The following is a 19,745-nucleotide window of genomic DNA, read 5'->3' as shown; positions in this document are numbered from 1 at the left end:
AGTCTCACAAGAACACCAAGCTACACAACCATGACACACGCAGAGGTCCTAGTGCGGACCTGTCTCTTCAGCCTCTGTGCGTCCCCTATGAGACCTGCTTAGCTGCTTCTGTGAACCATGTTCGCAATAACCTCTGCTCTCCCCCTCTTCTGCATGATTAGTCTGGCTTCACCTAGTGTGTGGATGCTATACTTCTGGTAAGGCAGTCGAGGGTTATTCTGCTTATTCTAGAGAAAGCTAATCACATGAACTAACAGGTTTTAAAGCAATGCCAGGGACCTCTCTAGTGAACCTGCTTTGGAAAAAAAAATCACTTTTTATTATGTTGTCAACAAATGTGAATTTAGAGTTTAGTAAATAGAGAAGATTTTAAAAGGCAATATAGATGATATTAATATATATTTAACAAAATATTACTCCTGAAGGGGCTAAAGCCTATTACATACATAAAACATGGTTACTAAAACTAAACTGTAAGGCACAATAAGATAAATGCAGAGAAAGGAAAATAACTTGTCAATAAGTTCCTGAACAGTGAAATATTAAATATGACAGAGTGGAATTTAAAGCCATGGTCTGGCCTTCGAAATCAGTATAACCTGAAAATAGGGTACTGATAAGAAAGGCCTTACTAGATCGAGTGATCTTGGTTATGTTGGAATGATTGGGCATTAATTAAACAGGTTGAATTATTTTTAAGATGCAGAATAGTGAACAATTTAAAAGCTGATGCTACCAGTTTGCACCACTTATAAGAAAATTAACAACATGGTGAAGACAGTAGTGCTGACAAGGAGCCTGTCTTGTGAAGTGGTGTCAGAATAATTCAAGCCATTGGGTTTGTTAGTGAATTAACATTGTGGGTGCCTTTCAAAATGTACAAGGGCAAACTCTCGTTCTTCTGACATACATTGGTTAACACATAACTTTAAGCCTCTCAAAATGACTTCTCTAACATGCACATCTTGGGACCATGCAGTAAGGTTTTAGAACTAGGTGGTAATAACTCATTCTGTAAGACCAATTTTTCTAAGCAAATTAATGGGTATATGATTATCAAGACATCTCCATAGTATCAATGGATGAATGAGCACTGCCAAGGTCCAGCAAAAGAAAGCCTATAACTTTGTTTCAGGAGGCTGGCCGCGGGTTCTTTCCGGCCGCCCAGCTAGCTTAGCCCCGAAATAACCACACAGAAACTGTATTAATTAAATCACTGCTAGGCCTATTAGCTCTAGCTTCTTATTGGCTAACTCTTACATCTTAATTTAACTCATTTCTATTAATCTATATATCACCCCGAGGTTGTGGCCTACCAGCAAAGTTCTGGCATGTCTGACTCTGGCAGCTGTGTCTCTCTGACTCTGCCCTTCTTTCTCCCAGCATTCAGTTCTGTCTTCCCTGCCTAAGTTCTGCCCTATCAACAGGCCAAGGCAGTTTCTTTATTCATTAATGGTAATCACAGAACACAGAGGGGACTCCCACATCATAACTTCAGAATCCAGTGAGCCTGTGCCGATAGATGAAAGACTTGGGGTACAGCAGATGAACATTGGAATGCACCCTGTGCCGATAGATGATGAAAGACTTGGGGTACAGCAGATGAACATTGGAATGCACCCTTTGCTGGGTCTCTCTTCACACTCACACTTTCTTCTCACTGTGTTGAGCGATTCTGCACCAAATAGCAGGGCATAGAAATTCACTTCAGGAAGTCAGCATACCACCTCCTCCAGTGCGAGAAGATAAAGGAATGTACTAAGGCACAAGAAAGCTGATCCCATGTTCTTGGTGAGAAAAATGATGATCCTTATTGTTTCTTTGGTTTGGATCGTGTGGATTCAAAGTCATTCCTCTTAGAACCAGTCATTTGCCACCTGAAGAGACTTAGAAAGGCCTCAGCACAGCCTCTTCGCCTCCATTCTTTGGGTTCTGTTCCCACCCCCTCTTATAGTTATTGCCTAAAAAACACAGGGCACACATAGCAATACACACATACACACACACACAGAGCAAATGTTTAACGAACAATTGTGTGGTGTTTAGGCTTGCTTTCAACTTGTGCTTGCAACCAGAAGTTGCAAAGCAGCTGTGTTTAATGAGAAGGAACAAAGTAATTCAGAGTTTAAGAAAAAATAGGAGACAGCAAAGATTAATGAACCTTTTACTTCTAGATTTACAGCGCCCAAAACGGCTTGAATAATGGGAACTACCACGGGTCTTTTGTTGTTGTGAGAAAGCTGTGATATGGAATGTAACTATACCATACTCTCAGGGGGTTCTGGATACATTAATTTTTAAAATAAGTAGAAAATGACACCACTATCGGCTTGTGTCCGCAATACCCATTATGAAGTTTCTGGTGACTCAGAAGGAAGCATTCATTAGCCCTAACCTGGAAGGTTGTATCTCCTTTCCTACCTGTTGCTACAAAGGCCAGCATGAACAGAGACCCCCCCAGGACCAGGACCAGTGACTGACAGTAAGACAAAGGCTGTCCTGTTCCAAAATATCAATTAAAACAGCCTTGGGAAAGCTTCCTAGGTTGAGCATCCTTGAACTGGATCACTGGAAAGACTTCAAGAGGCAGGTTGATATTCTCTCCTGTGCTCTGACCCACAGCAAGCTGGATAACCTGTCATCTGGCTAGCTTTCCTAAGTTTGTTTTCTCCCTCCACAATTCTCTTTCCATAAAGCCTCATGGCGAACAGGCTCTCCCATCTCCGCATCCCATACCAAGCACTCTAGTTGTGCCACGTTTTCTCACTTAACTCAGCCTGGACATCCTCATCCTCTCTGTCCATCTTTGCATTTCCAGAGCATGGGGTCTTTGCATTTCTCCCATCTACAGGTTGAGTGCGTGGGAACTGAATGAATGAGAGAGAGAGCCTTTGAAAAGAGAAGCACGTTAGGGACAGCAAGGAGGACAATCCATTGCTATCTGGAAGATCTTAAAAGCTAGACAAGTGCATCATAAGTTAATTCTATAATAGTTTGCTGTTAGTGATTACAAAAGCAATCTAAAGAAACCACAGAGAAAAATTCATCTTGCAACTGTGTATAGTACATATTTGATGCAGAGAAGAAAAGAATGAGGAGAAGCAAAAAAAAAAATATAAAACTCCTCAGTTTTTAGTATCACAAATGAGGGTTCCATGATGCTTTACAAAGTCAAGGGTTGTGTGCTTCATTTTCATTAACATTCCCTGGGTCATAACAACTCTCTTCCCCTTCCGCATCAACATTTAGGATTTAATAGTTGTGAAACCAAGGGACACAGACTGGTTGGGAAGGAGGAAATCCAGAGAGAATATCTCCTCCTGGCAGCCCCAGGCAGAATCACAGAGCATCACTCATCCTGCAATAATGAGTCAGATGTGCTGGGCTGGGCATAATGTCTGTGCCCATTCATGTGAAAATGGCAATTTCAGAGAAGGGGATATGCACAGCTGGAATGTCACAGAGGTGAGATCCTCAGATGGCATTTCATGCCATCTTTGTGTCTGCCCTGGCTAACTGGCTAAGTGGGAGTCACTTTAATTCCCTGCCTGTTGAAAAAACCTAATAGCCAGTGGCAAGAATGATCACTATGTGATGTGGAAGCTCCCCTCGAGGGGACCCCTGTTCTGAGGCATAAACCCTCCTCTTCACGAGCTGCATTGCCAGAACACAGTTCAATTAGACGTGGATTTCCTTTGTGTAATGGAATCTCTAAGTTTGAACTGTTTCCCAAATTTCTTCTATAGGCAGGGATACAAATGAGTCCCCCTGGGTTTGGAAGACATTCTTTTGCCTTTTGAAAGTTGTCTGTTATAGAAGAAAGAAAAGGCTTTAATTTCACTGACAAGTGATTACAAATCCTCGCGTGGCTTGTGATTGCCTGTGTCACCAAAGCATGGGGCTCCTGCTCTGTGGAGATCCTTACGGGAAACAGGGCTTACACTGTGTGGAGATCCATAGGGAAAACGGGGCTTACGCTGTGTGGAGATCCGTAGGGGAAACGGGGCTCATGCTGTGTGGAGATCCATAGGGGAAATTCAAGACTAGATATATGTGAATTTTGGAGACTAGATATATGTGAATTTTTGTTTTTGTTGTTCTTTGCCTAAACTTTCAAAATTGACGTTAAAAATGCCTGGATAAAATAGCCATTGACACAGAAACAGTAAAAAAAAGAAAGAGCGCGCCCTAAAGCCAAGCCCCAAAGTAGAAACTGGAAATCTGAAAAGAAGAATGCCGAGTGATTTCAATGCTCCAGGGAAGCAGCTCACACAGGCTGTGCGAGAGGAAGATGTGTTCACAGCAAAGAGCCCGAAGAACCTTGGAGAGCTAAAGAGTTGTCGGAGCGTGTGGAACTGACGGTGGGGTCAAAGGGAGCCTGACTCGTTGTGGAAATCCCCACCATGGACTTTCAGGGTCTGACTCTTGCCAGTCTGGAGAATCTTAGAAATACAATGGGGGCAGGGCACAAAGCTGAAGATGAGACGCCAGACAGAGGCCTTCATCCTGACCCACTCATCCTGACCCCTTTAGGGTCCGGTGTTTCCAGATCACTGACTTCAGGGCTCGAAGGGTCCAGTTACGAGACACTGGAGTGAAAGATCTGGTTAACCTAAGAAAGAGTCCTCGTCAAACCTAAGAAAGGCTTAAAGACTCCGATGGGAAGGTGTGACTTGGCCAATGTACAGAGCACACAAAAAAATGCCAACCTGCCTTGTGTGTCCTCCGGCTGGATTGGAAAGGGAGGGGAGGCGCGACAGAAAGAGCAAAGCAAACACCATACAAAAGCAGGAGAAACAAGGATTGTTATGGATGCGAGAGCCCCGGAGAAAGACCATCAGACTCAATTCAGACTACAACGAGCCAGGCTTATGAAAACGGCTAGCAGGGCCACACAGTCTCTAATCCAAAGCAGCGAGAAACAAGCAGTGCAGAGGCAGGAGAATGAAGGACCTCAAGATGGGGTTTCTCTGTGTAGCCCTGACTGTCCTGGAACTCACTCTGTAGGCCAGGCTGGTCTGGAATTTGGAGAATCACCTGCCTCTGCCACCTGCTGAGTGCTGAGATTAAAGGTGTGTGTCATCACTACCTGATGTAAAGGAAGGAGTTTGAAAGCAAAACCACAAGAACTGCTTTGCTCTGAACGGTTAGATGCTGAAGGTGGCCTCAAAATTGTCCTTGAACAACCACATAAGCTAAGTTACAGAATCCAAACCAAGCAGCTAGTCATTTCATAGCAAGCAGGTCATCATGACCTTACGTTTTTGTAGGGGGGTCAAGGAGTCAGAGACAAAGATCTCTTAGTACCAAGATGAATCCCTCACACAAAATGGGTTTTCTTTAGCTATCACAAAATGATTCAGAGAGCAGAAAAATATATCTAAAGATCCAAAACCATCAGAAGGTAAAAATGATGCTGAAAGAAAAAGAACCCACAGCCGACAAGAGAGCTCTTGTCTTGTATGCCCAAACACGTTATTATAAAAGTGAAATTCTTAGAGGAATATGTTAATACAAAATTGCAGCAAAATGTCTACAAAGTAGCAAGAAAGGAAAAACATAAGAAGAAAACTAGAGAACAAGCCTAAATGATCTACTTTTGTGAAATAGAAATCCTAGAAAAAGAACAAGGGAGAATAACTACCAAAAGAATAATTCAAGAAAAGCTTTCAGAACAAGAGTATGAGTTCTCAGCCTGATAGCTTAGACTAAGAACTCACTATAATGTTTTGTTTTTTTTATCTAACACTAAGGCATGCAATTATAACATGGAAGAAGCCAGGACATCTGGAAAAGACAAAGGACTCTGGGAACTGGAAAGAAAGAAATCTCCTGCCCCCTCTTGTCTCTCTTTCTCAGTCTCTCTCTGCATCTCTGTTTCTGTCTCTCTCTGTGTCTCTGTCTGTCTGTTTCTCTCTCTCTCTCTCTCTCTCTCTCTCTCTCTCTCTCATACACACACACTAAAATAAAATAAAACAAAAACTAGCACATTGGACAAAAGGGAAGAGCCTAACAGAAGGCACTAGAAACAGAGATCACTTCTTTGTACCTTCAGGAATCCCATAAAAACACTAAACTGGAAGTCATAATATATTCCTATTCCTATCAAGAAAATTATCAACTTCTTTCAGATTTTTCAATTTTGTGAAGTACAGTTTTTTAAAGTATGTCCTTATGGTTCTCTGAATTTTCCTAGTGACTATGATTATGTCCCCTTTTTCATGTTTGATTTTGTTAATTTGCGTAGTCTCTTTTTACCTCTCAGTTAATTTGGATAGGGCTTTGTCAATCTTTGGGGGGAATATTATTTTCAGGTGTGTGACTTTTGTTTATGCTGTATTTGTTAAACTCTATGAAGCTGCGTTTCTATGCCTGTCTAAAACACCTGATGAGCTGGGTAGCCAATAGCAAGGCAGGAGCAAAGAGAGGTGGGTCTGGCAGGCAGAGAGACTAATCGGAAGGAGAAATCTGGGAGGAGGAGAAAGAGGAGCAAAAGAACGAGGAGAGGGGGACGTCAAGGGCCAACAACCCAGCTACACAGCCAGCCGAGGAGTAAGAAGTAAGATATACAGAAGTAAGAAAGACAAAAGCCCAGAGGGAAAAGGTAGGCGGGATAATTTAAGAAAAGCTGGCTAGAAACAAGCCGAGCTGAGGGAGTAAGTTTACATCTAAGAATAAGCCTCCGTGTGTGATTTATTTGGGAGCTGGGTGGCGGGCCCCCTCAAAAGGACAAAGAGTGAAAGCAACACACGATACCAATCTTCCTGATTTTCTCCGAGAACCAACTCTGTTTCACTGATTCTTTGCGTTTTTCTGTTTGTGGCTTGCTTCCAGTTTATTTTAGCCCTGAGTTTTATTATTTCTTGCCATCTTCTCCTTTTGGTTGTGATTTTTTTTTCTTTTTGTTCTAGAGCTTTCAGGTGTGCTGTTAAGTTACCATAAGAGATATCTGCAATTTTTTATGTGTGCTTTTCATGGCATGGAGTTTCCTCTTGGAACTGCCTTCATTATGTCTCATAAATTTGGGTTTGATGTATATTTTTTCATTTAATTTTAGAAAATCTTTAACTTCTTAATTATCTGTCTAACCCATTTATCATTCAGTATTGAGTTGTTCAGTTTCCATGAGTTCGGAAGCTTTCTGTTGCTTCTGTTTTGTGTATACCCAGTTTTAATGCATTTCTTGCGCATGTTGAAATGTGCTTTGTGCCCAAGTATGTCATCAATTTTGGAGAAAGTTCCATGACGTGCTGAGAAGGAGGTGTATTCTTTTTGCTAGGGTGGAATGTTCTATAAATATCGGATAGGTCTATTTGGTTTATAAGTCAGCTAACGCTGTCATCTCTCTGTTTAGTTTTGTCTGCATGACCTGTCTGTTGGTGAGTTAGGTATGGAGTTACCCAAGTCAGTATGTGATTTTAGCTGCAGTAGTGTTTCTTTTACTAACTTGAGTGCCCCTTGCATTTAGGGCATAGATGTTAAAATTTGAAATGTTCTCTTGCTGGATTTTTCCTTTGGAGGGTATGTAATCTCCTTTCCTATCTCTTTCAGCTGGTTTTGGTTGGAGTCTGTTTTGCTGGATATTAATATGGTTACACCAGCTTGCTTCTTAGGTCCGTTTGCTTGGAATATCTTTTCCTGGTGGTGGCACACGCTCTTAATCTCAGCACTCATCAGGCAGAGGCAGGTGGATCTCTGTGAGTTCGAGGTCAGCCTGGTCTATAGACCAAATTCCAGGACAGACACCATAGCTACAGAGAAACCTTGTCTCGAAAAAAAAGTACTAGAGGTTTTTGATTAAACATGCACATTTTGGGTATTTTTCAATTTTTGTGCAGAACGGTATTGGAATTTTATTGATCTTATATTGTTAATGCAACAATAAAACAGAATGTCCTATAAATGTTTAGATAGATAGATAGATAGATAGATAGATAGATAGATAGATAGATAGATAGATAGATAATACCAGTTGCTTCTTAGGTCTGTTTGTTTGGAATATCTTTTCCCATTCTCTTACCCAGAGATGGTGTCCATCCTTGATTTTAAGGTGTGTTTCTTGGTTGCTGCAGAAGGATAGATTCTGGTTTTGCATCCATTCTGTTAGTCTGTGTCTTTTTATTGGAAAATTGAAACTAGTGATGTTGAGAAATATCAATGACCAGTGTTTGGTGGTTCCTGTTATTTTGCAGTTGTGTGTGTCTGTGTCCCTTCTTTTGATTTGGTGGTCTGGGATTGTTTGTGCTTTTTTTTCTTGGGTATGATTAGCCTCTTTAGTTTGGAATTTACCTTCTAGCACCTTCTGGAGGGCTGGAGTAGTAGATAGTGCTTAAATTCGGTTTTATCATAGAATGTCTTTTATTTTTTTCTCCATCTATGGTTATTGAAAGTTTCATTGAATATAGTAGTCTGGACTAGAATATGTGGTCTTTTAGAATTTATAGCATATCTTTCCAGGCCCTTCTGGCTTTTAAAGTCTCTATTAAAAAGTCAGGTGTTATTCTAATACATCTGCCTTTGTATGTTACATGGTCCTTTCCAGTTTTTAATTTTTTCCTTTGCTCTGAATTGTTGGGACCATTTGGAGTCCTGGCCTCCAGCTGCTCTTCCCTGCTAGAGATCTTTACTTTCCTTCTGATTTGAGTTGCTAAAAGCTGTGTCAAAGTTGTTTACCAGCTCTGCTTCACGAGCGCGTGTTGCCTTGGCCTTGAGGATCAGAGGATGAGGTTTTCACCTGTTGGCCCACCTGACTGTTGGGTATATAAGCCTCCATGATGCTATTAAATAGAGGGCTTCTTACCAGTGACTAGAGGTCCGTGTCTCTGTCTCTCTGTCTGTGTGTCTTTGTGTGTTTCAACCTCCAGCCCCTTGCCCGAAGCTCGCAAACTGTATGGTTGCACATAGAGCGCAGACAGGCGTGGTGCACTGCACTGTATGTTTAGTGTTTTGATTATCATGTGGACTGTCCTTTCTGGTTCAGTCCATTTGGGGTTCTGTGTGTTTCTTGTGCCTTGATGGGCATCACATTCCTTTGTTTAGAAAAAAATTCTATGATTTTGTTGAAAATTTCTGGGCCTACAGCCTTGGTTTCTTCTTCCTCTATTCCAGTTATTCTTAGATTTTTCTTTTCATGGTGTCCAAGATTTTCTGTATGTTTTGTGCCAGAAATATTTTAAATTTAACGTTTTGATAGAAGTATCCATTTCTTCCATTGTGTCTTCAGTGCGTGAGAATTGTTGAGAATGGTCCCAACAATTCAGAGCTGCAGAGACTTGTCTCTGAGGTTCCTGTTTGAGTTCCTAAATTTTTTTTTCCAGATTTCTTTCCGTTTGAATTTTCTTTGTGGATTCTGTTTCCACTCTCAGGTTTTCAACTGTTTTATTTATTTCCTTCCACTGTTTGCTTGTGTTTTCATAGATTTCTTTGGGGGAATTTATCCATTTCTTTTTTATAGACCTCTATCATTTTCATAAAGGCTATTTTAATGCCTTTTCCTTGTGTTTAAGTGATTTTGCAAAGCTCAGAGCCTGCTATGAGATTGCTGGGTTGTAGTAGAGACAGTGTCCTGGTTGTTACTGAGTTTTTGTGCTGGTGTCTCTGCATCTGGGATTGGAAAGATTGTAATTCTTGGTGCTGATATCTGGTCTGGTCTTTGTTGGATAAGTGTTTTGTTCCTTGGTTTTGATTGATCTCTCTGGTGCTTTGAAGAGTATTGCAAGATCCTCTTCATCTGGGATTCTGATAGATGTGACCCCTGAGGATTCCATGTAAAATGTGTTTCTAAGCATTGAGAGCTGACTCTTAGGAACAGGGTTGGGATAGGAGGGGGAACTGAGGGTGTCTACAGGAGGAGAAAAGCAGGTTTCTCCACCAGGATCTGCTTAGTGCCTTGGTAAGGAGCCAGAGAGGGAGGACAGGCTGCCTCTGGTGGTTTGCTATAGAACTGCAAGTGAGACTGGGGGACTGGACTTGGAGAAAGGGAGGGAGAGGTGAAGCTTAGCAGTTAGCCTAACTGTTTGGACGGCCTGAGTGGCCTGCGGGTTCCCAGGGAGAGCCTGAAGGCGATAAAGCCAAGAGTCTGGGGAAGGACGTTTGGAGGAGTAGATCCCCTGTGTCCACTGCAGAGGCACATTAGGCATGGGAGGGGAGCTTCATTTTGCTGAAGTAAGAACTTTAGGATTACTTGGCCTTTTAAAATATATGAAATGTTGGTAGATTGGAACAAAAATTTAAAACAGTAAGCAAAGAAAATTCCATGGTTGTTCTCAAATTAAGCAAAACACAACAGATCACACACATGAATTTTGTTTTTATTAAAGACTTGGCCTAGCCGGGCGGTGGTGGCGCACGCCTTTAATCCCAGCACTAGGGAGGCAAAGGCAGGTGGATCTGGATCTCTGTGAGTTCGAGACCAGCCTGGTCTACAGAGCTAGTTCCAGGACAGGCTCCAAAGCCACAGAGAAACCCTGTCTCGAAAAAAAAAAAAAAAAAAAAAAAAACTTGGCCAATGATAGAAGGATTAGATTACAAATTAAATTTTACTTGGTCTTGAATTTGAGAATAATGAAAGTCTAGAACATTCCCACCCCTGCATCTGTACAGTGTAGTAACAATCAGATCAGCTCTCTAGAACATGTTTGCACGCAGTATTTCCCCAGCATCTCCACTAAATACCCCAGAAACCCCTGGTGGCTGATCCCTTAGCATCTGATCCTAAAAGCAACCCACCGAAGGTCTGAGAAGAAAGTTCTGTGTTGGCTCTTGTTTCAGGCAAGGCCCCGCCAAACCAGAGGTTCTGTCTATCCAGTGGCCTGGAAAGCGATCTAGCCGCCGAGTCCAGAGGCACAACAGCTTCTCCCCAAACAGCCCACAGTTCAACGTCAGCAGTCCAGGTAAGGCAGACTTCGATGCTCTGCTTCATCCCATGGAGGATTTAAAAATAGCATGTGCCAGGCGGTGGTGGCACACACCTTTAATCCCAGCACTCAGGAGGCAGAGGCAAGCAGAGCTCTGTGATTTCGAGGCCAGCTTGGTCTCCAAGAGCTAGTTCCAGGACAGTTAGGGCTGTTACACAGAGAAACCCTGTTTCAAACAGCCGCCTGGATAAGCTCCCTGAGTCTGAAATTTCCGCTTCTCTCCCCAGCTATGGACAGTCTTATTCCATGCGAAAACAGTAGTAACACTTGTTGGAAATAGTTTACATGCTCCCTCCTCTTGGTGGCATAATGTGTTGACTCTTGAGTTGTCCTGCTGATCTACCCCTCCCTGCTGTAGAGTTAGAGAGATAAGGAGCTTTGGAGGACACTTGAAAACAAACATGCTTGGGTCTGAAATGAGGAAGGAGGGCAGTCCTCTTTCTAAAGTCAGCTTCCATGGAGCTAAGACAGCACAAGGCATTTGCATTGACATTCATATTACATGATACCAGATATGCAGTAAATAATAAATATTCAATGTGTGTGCATAGCTACACACATTTACACATGTATCCACATGTAGTATCTGCTACATCCACATACATACATGAGTGTATTTCATATGCGTGGATACAGTGCAGCAGGCTCCAGTGTGCACACTCTACCTCTAAGCCATGGCTAAGGGGTTCATAGTCCCAGGCTAGTCAGTGGGAAAGACAGCACAGCTACCTTACCTTACACTTGTCTCCTATCACAGCTCCAGACCAAGGATCTGGTTTTATCCATTCCTGCCCCTGCCTCATATGCAAGCTAAGAATCAGTGCTTTTCTTCGTTTCAAAAGAAAACTATCTTATAGGAAAGAAAAACTGGCTCAGCAGGATGTGTTCTCTCAAGCTTCACAGGCCAGTGCAGAAAATACTATTTAAATAAAAAAAGGAAGAAGAAAACAGGCTTGTGAAAAAAGTCAGTGATGCAGACATCTCTGTGAATTGGCTACTTAGATGTCAGTCATGGATACATTTTTAGGAATCTGTTTAAAAGCCAGCGACACTGCATTCTCCCTTCAGGGTGGAAGGAGAGATAGCTGAGCATTCTGCACTGCTAAAAATCTAATATTCTGCCTTTGTGGTTTCTTCCCAAGCACTGCTAGAAGAAGACAACCAGTGGATAACGCAGATAAACAGGCTCCAGAAATTAATTGATAGACTGGAAAAGAAGGTGGGTGCTCCCTTTCCTTTTCTCTCCCTCCTCTTTTGCAAGGCCCTCGGCCTCAGCTTCCTCACTGCCTGGATGCCCATCCATGGCTGCCCTGTGAACAGAATAATGCTCAACATTCATGTAGCTCTCTGAATGGCTGGTCGGTAGCTTCAAGGGCATGTTTTCTGATTGTTTGTTGTTTGTTAAAGCAAATACAAAAGCTCACAGTTACATTTAAAATAAGGCCCGGGGGCTGAGAATTAAATGAACTTGTAGGTTCTACTTGAATGATGTTAATGACATCTCAGAGAGATACAAGTAAGGTCTTATGAATCTTCCAATTTATTTAGAGGAAAGGGTTATTCTATGCTCAACTTCTAGAGATTGACATATTAACTGATAATTTTAGTGTTAAACCTGCCTAGTAAGCAGACGAGAAGGAATACGATGAAGACTTCTTTGGAGCTACATTATATGTTCTTAATTATCATACCTTTTAGGAGTGATTGAGCTTGTCTCAAGTGTTCTAACGGTATGCTGGGCATTATGCTTATACAGCTTGGACGGTAAAGGTGACCTTTGTCAATCAGTAAGAGAGCTTGTTTTTGGTGACTTCTGGACAATAAAGAATGACTATTTTTGCTTGACAGAAAACCTAACTTTTGAAGAACACACATATAATTGTACAAATAAATGGGGAGGGGTAGGGAAGGGTTTTTGTTGCTTAAATGACTGGTAGTCAGAACTGGACTCATAGCTGATGATCAGTAGGTCTGGACGTGTGCCCAAAGTTGGACTGTGCAGACATTTCCCTGGAGGAATGGTCTCCAAGAGCTGGGTACTTGGAAACCTTTCACATTCAGAAAGTGTGTAAGTTACATTAAGACTGATGCCAAGTCAATTAAGAATTTGATTACAAGCAATAGAAATCATCTTGCTGATTTAATAAAACCAAGAAATTTCTGGAAGGGTATGGCAATGCTCATGAAATCAACAGATAGTCCTTCTAAGACATGAATTCAGGAACTCAGGGGATACGGTCACTCCAGGTGTCTAGCTATCAAGAGCCGTCGTCTCTTGGGCTATGTGCACTAGAATTAATGAGTTCAAACCATTTCCAGACTGTTTATGTGCTATTCATCATCCTGTTCCCAGGAGGGGTGTTGTGAGGGTCGCATGCTAGCTTCTTAGAGTGGGGGACAGACTAACAGTCTCAGACCACCGCATGCTGGCTTCTTAGAGAGAGTGGGGACAGTCTAACAGTCTCAGACCACTGCATGCCGGCTTCTTAGAGAGGGTGAGGGAACATTCTAAATCTCAGACCACTGCAGTGCAACGAGAAGCAGAATTCATGGAAAAGAAAACGTGTTGGCATGAAAGTTGGAGTAAATGCTGACCAGCTAGCACACTGAAGAAGTAAAGCTTTAGAAAACAAAGAAAAAGTTGACTGGAGGGGACAGTGAATGTTTGGAAGTGGAGTGGCTTTGTCTTTTATTTAGGAAAGCACTGAGGATTAGGCTTACGTGGTGAATTGCTACCTGATCATAAAGCCATTTGTAACAGATTAAGAGTTTTGGACTTGGTCCTGGGAACAATCAGACACATTTATTATTTTTCTACACAGGCAATTAAAAGCATAAGATGTTTTGATAGAGAATCGGGTGGTAATAATACAAATCGCATTAAATCAAAATAGATTAAAAAATAGAAGTACTAGATTGAAAGCTGAAGAAGCCAGCTCCAATGATGGCATCAATTTCCAGTTTGTATACTAGAGCCCAAGATGGGCCCATCCTAAGTGAGTGGAAATAAAAGGTTTCCAAGATTAGAAGTAGAACTAACAATACCACCAGATGGGTATGCTGGGAACCCAGGAACAGGCTGAGGATCTCAGCCTATCAGAATCCATACATACTGTCTCATAGAAGTGGGGGAGACAAGTGGTAGCCTACTTTGAGGTGCAGTGAAAAAAACGGGCTTTCAAGGTTCATCAATTTCAGGGTACAATAGGCAAAGGTACCCCTTTAAATGTCAGTAATGAGGTCAGCCTGGCAGGCTGGGTCTTACACCTAGACCAACTGAGTGAAACCTCTAGGCCTGAAGATGGGCAAGGATGCTGAAGACAAGATTCTCTCTGTGCAAGCAGAGTCAAGTCAGAGGGAAGCAATCCTGGATAACTCCAGCCCCTTAGCCAGGGCGTCTTCATTGATGTCTGCTCCTCCTGGAGCAAACACTGTAAGATTGTTGCAAATTAACTTTCCCTCTTTCTTTCTCTGAGACCTGAATTTCAGCTGGGACTAAAGGAAAAACAGTGTCTATGAAAATTAGCTTTCTGATGTTGAAAGTCCTGGGAATCTGAGCCCCTGTTTTGAAAAGAAAACCCAATGGAAACATAAGGGTTCCTGTGATAAGTAAGTCTAGACTCTCTTAAAGAACAAAATATCTCTTTGTGAAGGGGTTGTGACATTCCCAGGGAAAATGTCTCCTCTTGGTCTATGAAATGCATACAGTTCTTTTTTTCTGGAACGGCTTAAACTTTAGTAACATCTCTCTAGTCTGTTTTAAATCAAAGTATTGTCACATCTTTTTCTCTCCTGGACTTTTGTCTCCCTCCCTTCCTATGAGATGGTTTTACTGTGAGAGCAGCATTAGAGAGGCTTGCTGAAAGCACAGTGTAATGGTGTTCAGCCTGGGCTCCAGCAGTGTGGTGCTCAGCATGAGCTGTCTGATGAGCGCGCACAGTGTGGGCTAGGTTTTCCTGTCTGGCTTATTCTGTGCTGTGCTGAATTAGGTTTCCAGAGGAAAACGACGCAATGGCCAAACAGTGGCTCGGTGCATGTCGTTTCCCCGCTGACTCCCTTGTTCCCTATGGTTTTTATTAGATTTGATCTCCCTGTTAAAAGAAAGTATACTTGAGGCAGAACATAGATTGTTTTTTTGTCTATTGAATATTTATGATAATCCTTCCTAGACAGTAAACTAAACATGACTCCATTCAAGAGGTTGGTGGTTAAGAACATTCAGGATTCCTATGAGTTTTTCGGAATCTGATCTTTCCAGTCTCCACGAGTAGTAATGGGGGAGGGGTGTACTGAAGTTATAACTGTGCTATAGTGAGTCCGTACAAAACACCTTCAGGGCTGGAGAGATGGCTCCAGGTATGAAATGTTTGCCATACAAGCAAGAGATCCTCAGTTCTAATACCCAGAGTCACAGAAAAGCTGGGTGCAGTAGCACCCATCTACAATCCTGTGCTTCTCTGGGGAGACACATGGGAGGTAGAGAGCAGAGGATTCTCCGTAGCTCACAGCCGTCTATCCTGTTGTGTAAAGCCGCAAGCAATAAAGAGACTCCAGCTCATGAAGATAGAACATGTGAAGCCTGATGTTCAAGGCCTTCATCTGACCTCCACACACACACCATTTTTTAAAAATTGAATGGGAATAAAAAGGAAAAATCTTTAATGTTAAATGAAACAAAGGCAATGATAAAGACCATCCATTCCCCGGTGTATTATCTGGTCACCAGAGGATGGATAACTGAGGATGTCACCCTCAAGCTTTTCTTCCCTTCCGTCAGACAATGTAGAACCGAAGAGTGAGAGAAACACAGTCAGAGACCACTAGTCAGCACTGTGCTGCTAATATTCCACTTACATTCTAACTCACTGCGTAATTTTACTTTATAAAAAAGCCACGGTTTGGTGGGACCTTCATCCAGCCACTCGCCGATTCTGCAACGTCTGTGTGCCTAGCAGCATTCTGGTAATAGCTGTGCAGACATACTTAAAAGATGCAAAATATTTTGTCTCTACAAAGACAAAAATATGAGAAAGAATCTAAGAAAAAAACATGAAATCAAATCATGAGCTACAGCTCAGCTCCTAAAGTCAGTAGTGGGAGTGGATGGAGGGGTTCCATGCTTAAGGGAAGTGGGCTGGGCAGTGGGAGTGGATGGAGGGGTTCCATGCTTAAGAGGAGTGGGCTGGAAGACTGTGTTAAGGATGCTGGATTAAAACTGGATGTGAAAGACAAGAAAGGAGCCATCTAGAAGGAGGTCTCCGGGGAAATAAATCTACAGCAGAAGGGACCTGAAAGTTTTGATCATTCAAAGATGATAAAAAGCTAACTTACCTGGAGGTTGACACGCAGCTGAGCCAGAGCAGACCTGGTCTGCCATGCCCAGTTTCACACTCTAGCATAAACTGGACAGCTAGAACTGCTAATTTTTACTTAGTTATTTTTTTTACTTAGTTATTTCAGGGAAATATTTCATGCATTCCTCACTTGAAATATGTGTTTCTTCACAAGTATTGAAGGTTTACTCACTTGGTTTTACTGGGTGCATTGGTGTTAACCCCTGATAAGACCTGAAGGTCTTTATAAAAGTCTTGCATTCATGAAGATGGACAGAGGTTCTCATCTGAACCACACACACACACACACACACACACACACACACACACACACACACACACACAGTTGAAAAAAAAACTTTGTTTTGTTTCAAAAAAATATTAGTAGTCATTTTCCTTTGTTTTTCAATTCACTAGCTTTAGTAAAACAAACTCGGTGCTGGAGCACAGAAACATTGTAACAAGAGACGGATATCTAGGACGAGCTGGGAGGCAGGAGGAAGGACATGATAACAAAGGCATCTGCCTGTGAGTCTGGTCCTCCCAGCCTGCTTCCCCTGTGACTGCATTTCTATCGCCCCTTTGCTCTCTGGGGCTACAGTGAAGTAAGCAGTAATTTAAACTTATTGTAAATAGTGCCTTAACATTGATTTTTAATAAAAATACAATATCTCTTTGTTGAAACAAATCAATTTTTAAAATGAGAATTGGTTCATCTCCTTTCAAACAATAAAGTACTTTGGATTCAAAATTAGACATGAAAACAAACTGCAGTATGGGTTTATGTCGATTAGTTATGTAACTTGGCATTTTTTCTTTTTCTCTGCCTTTACTTCCTCTGTCTGAAGGATCTGAAACTTGAACCCCTGGAAGAAGAAGTTATTGAAGAGAGTACTAAACCGGTGAGTGATTTCCATATCAAAATTTCAAAAATGCATAGTCTGAAGACAAGACTCACTGCCCTCAATATCTAGTGCCCCAATGATAAATCAAAAACTTAATGAATAAATTTATTTCACTCATTTAGATTTACAATGTTACAATGGCATTTGTTATCATATGTATTATTTCTTGCTTTCAACACCAATAAAAATTTCATGGCATGCAAAAAAGCAAGTACATCATACAAGTTATTAACTTATAAGCCCAGGAATATAGAGATTTTAGAAAAAATCACAATTTCATCAATTTTCCAAATTATTTTGCTCTTTGTTTAAAGGTGTCTATGCCCAGCTCTGAATCAGCTTAGCTGGTGTTAGCCAAGCCTGTCATACATATTAGAAGCTCAGAACTGCTCTTTGTGGGAGTAATTCACACTCTACCACCTATTTTTTTTGCATAAAGTTGTATTGAAATTGGGCCCTCCTCCATTTATGTAGTACCTGGGGTCACTCAGTAACAGAGCTGAGGAGTTGCTATGGGAACCAAGTAGCACTCAAAGCCTGACCTATCTGCTGTCTGTTTACAGAAACCCCTTGCTGACCCTGCTCCATCAGGTCTTGTGCACATGACAATCTTGGGGACCTGAGTGGGGTTGGGGTGGGGACTGACAGTCCCTCGGGCCCTTATTGGAAATACACATGATCACTTCTGCAGCATTCAGAGATTCGAAGCCAGTTAGAAAGCTAACCCAGGTCCCAGGTGAGGGAAACAGAAATGGGGACCTTGTAGGAGGAAGAGAAAAGGTAAATTCCAATGGGCCTGTCTCTTGTGGGGTCGTAAAGGCCTCTGGCCCTTTTCAGTAATCTTCCTGAATCATGGAAGTGTTGCTTTCAAACTGAGAGTGACAGAGAAACGGATGTAGAGGGCTAGGGCTCATATATCATATATATGCAGGAAATCAGTTCTCTTTGGTTGTCAGTACTGCACCAAGTTCCTGAGAGAATCCCACAAAGACCTGATAGACCACACAGCCTTGGGAGCTAGTCCCAGGTTTGCGTCATCTGATTCTTCCTCTCTGACCCTGAGAGGAAATAAAGCAAGGGTCAATTGGGTTGTTGAACTCAAGGTGGCTATTTATGTAAATAAATGGGTCAAATTTATAGAATGCTTCCAATACTATTTTAAAATGTTATTTTTTTTTCCAGTAAAAAGCACACACAGTGATTCAGGGGCACATAGTCCTCTCTTTTCAAATATCTCTTATTCCCAAGATAGGCTTTCTCCTACCAACAGAAAAGAAACAGAAAGATACGATGGCTCGTGTCCTTCATATTAGGCTCAAATGTGTTATCTGGAGCTCCTGTTTGAATATTTTTGTTAAAAAAAAAATCAAGAGATTGGAAGAGAGTCCCAAGAGTACCTGGGGAATGAGAAATGACAATGTGGGGTCTGACCTTCTAATCCCCACAGGAATCCCCTGTAGAACACACATAGACCCCTCTACCCCTCTACAAGGGGTCTCTAGCACCCAAAACTCTCTATAGTGACCGCTTTAGCTCAAAATCTGGGATCTACGGATATTTCTAAATTCTACTTGTTAGGAATTGGTCTCTGGAGGGCTGAAAAACATGAATTTTAGATAAACTGATAGAGCGAGAAAGAACACAGCGATGAAGCTAGGTCGTAAGGCATAAACGGGGTTAGTAGACTAGAAACACGCAGCCCTCAGTGCTTGATATCAACAATGAATTCACGCTGAGCGACATTTTCAGCTAGGAAATTCTATGATTAGACACTGGGTCTCAGTTCTTGGAAGAGCCTTGCCACCCAATTGTTTTTGTGAAATTTTTTTTCCCTGGTCCATTAACCTCTGTGATCATCTATAAAAGCCAACTGAAGAGTATCCCCTTCTGGGGAGTGGGGGAAGATCATAGACTATTCATAGCCTGCTGAGTGCTCGTGTGTGGACACAAACATGGTTCTGACGGCTGAATGGCTGAGGAATTTGTTATGGGGCTTTGTATGTCAGTGGCAACGCAACACCGTTTCCTCAGAAAACTGATCCTTATGACCAGCTTACATAGAGTCAGCTTCATGTGTGAGCTGATATCATTGCCTGGACACAGATTTTAACTTGATTTTGCTAAGCCCTTTGAAAACAAAGAACGTGTGTGTGTGTGTGTGTGTGTGTGTGTGTGTGTGTGTGTGTGTGTGTGTGTCTTCGCGCGCGCAGTCCTAGGAATTGAGCTAGGACTCATGCATGCTAGGCAGGTGCTCTGCCAGTGAAATCAATCCCCAGCCCTAGACGTCTGTCTTTATCACTGCATGCCCAGAGCCCTGCATGTGGTATTTACTGTGACAAAATAAACAGGCATGGTGTCTGTCTAAGAATAGACACCATGACCAAGCCAACTTTTATAAAAGAAAGCATTTAATGGGGATAATGGAGGCTTGCTTACAGTTTCATATGACAGGGAGCCCAGGCACATGCATGGTGGCACAAATGGTGTTGAAGCAGTAAAATCTATATCCTGATCTGCAGGCAGAGAAAGGGGAGGGAGGGAGGGGGAGAGAGAGAGAGAGAGAGAGAGAGAGAGAGAGAGAGAGAGAGAGA

At 42.1% G+C, this 19,745-nt stretch overlaps 1 protein-coding gene across 1 annotated transcript in view; it reads left to right on the top strand.

The window, feature by feature from the left end:
* Positions 1 to 19,745, top strand: part of Necab1 (N-terminal EF-hand calcium binding protein 1) — a 149,356-nt gene that overhangs the window by 114,136 nt on the left and 15,475 nt on the right. Inside the window, exons 7-9 of the mRNA XM_005362331.3 lie at positions 10,771 to 10,892; positions 12,059 to 12,135; positions 17,098 to 17,151. Coding sequence (XP_005362388.1) covers positions 10,771 to 10,892; positions 12,059 to 12,135; positions 17,098 to 17,151 — 253 coding nt within the window. The remainder of the gene's footprint in view (positions 1 to 10,770; positions 10,893 to 12,058; positions 12,136 to 17,097; positions 17,152 to 19,745) is intronic.

The sequence above is a fragment of the Microtus ochrogaster genome, linkage group LG5 (assembly GCF_000317375.1).
Source record: "Microtus ochrogaster isolate Prairie Vole_2 linkage group LG5, MicOch1.0, whole genome shotgun sequence".
Classification (NCBI taxonomy): Eukaryota; Metazoa; Chordata; class Mammalia; order Rodentia; family Cricetidae; genus Microtus; species Microtus ochrogaster.
This window is presented reverse-complemented; position numbering and strand designations above follow the sequence as displayed.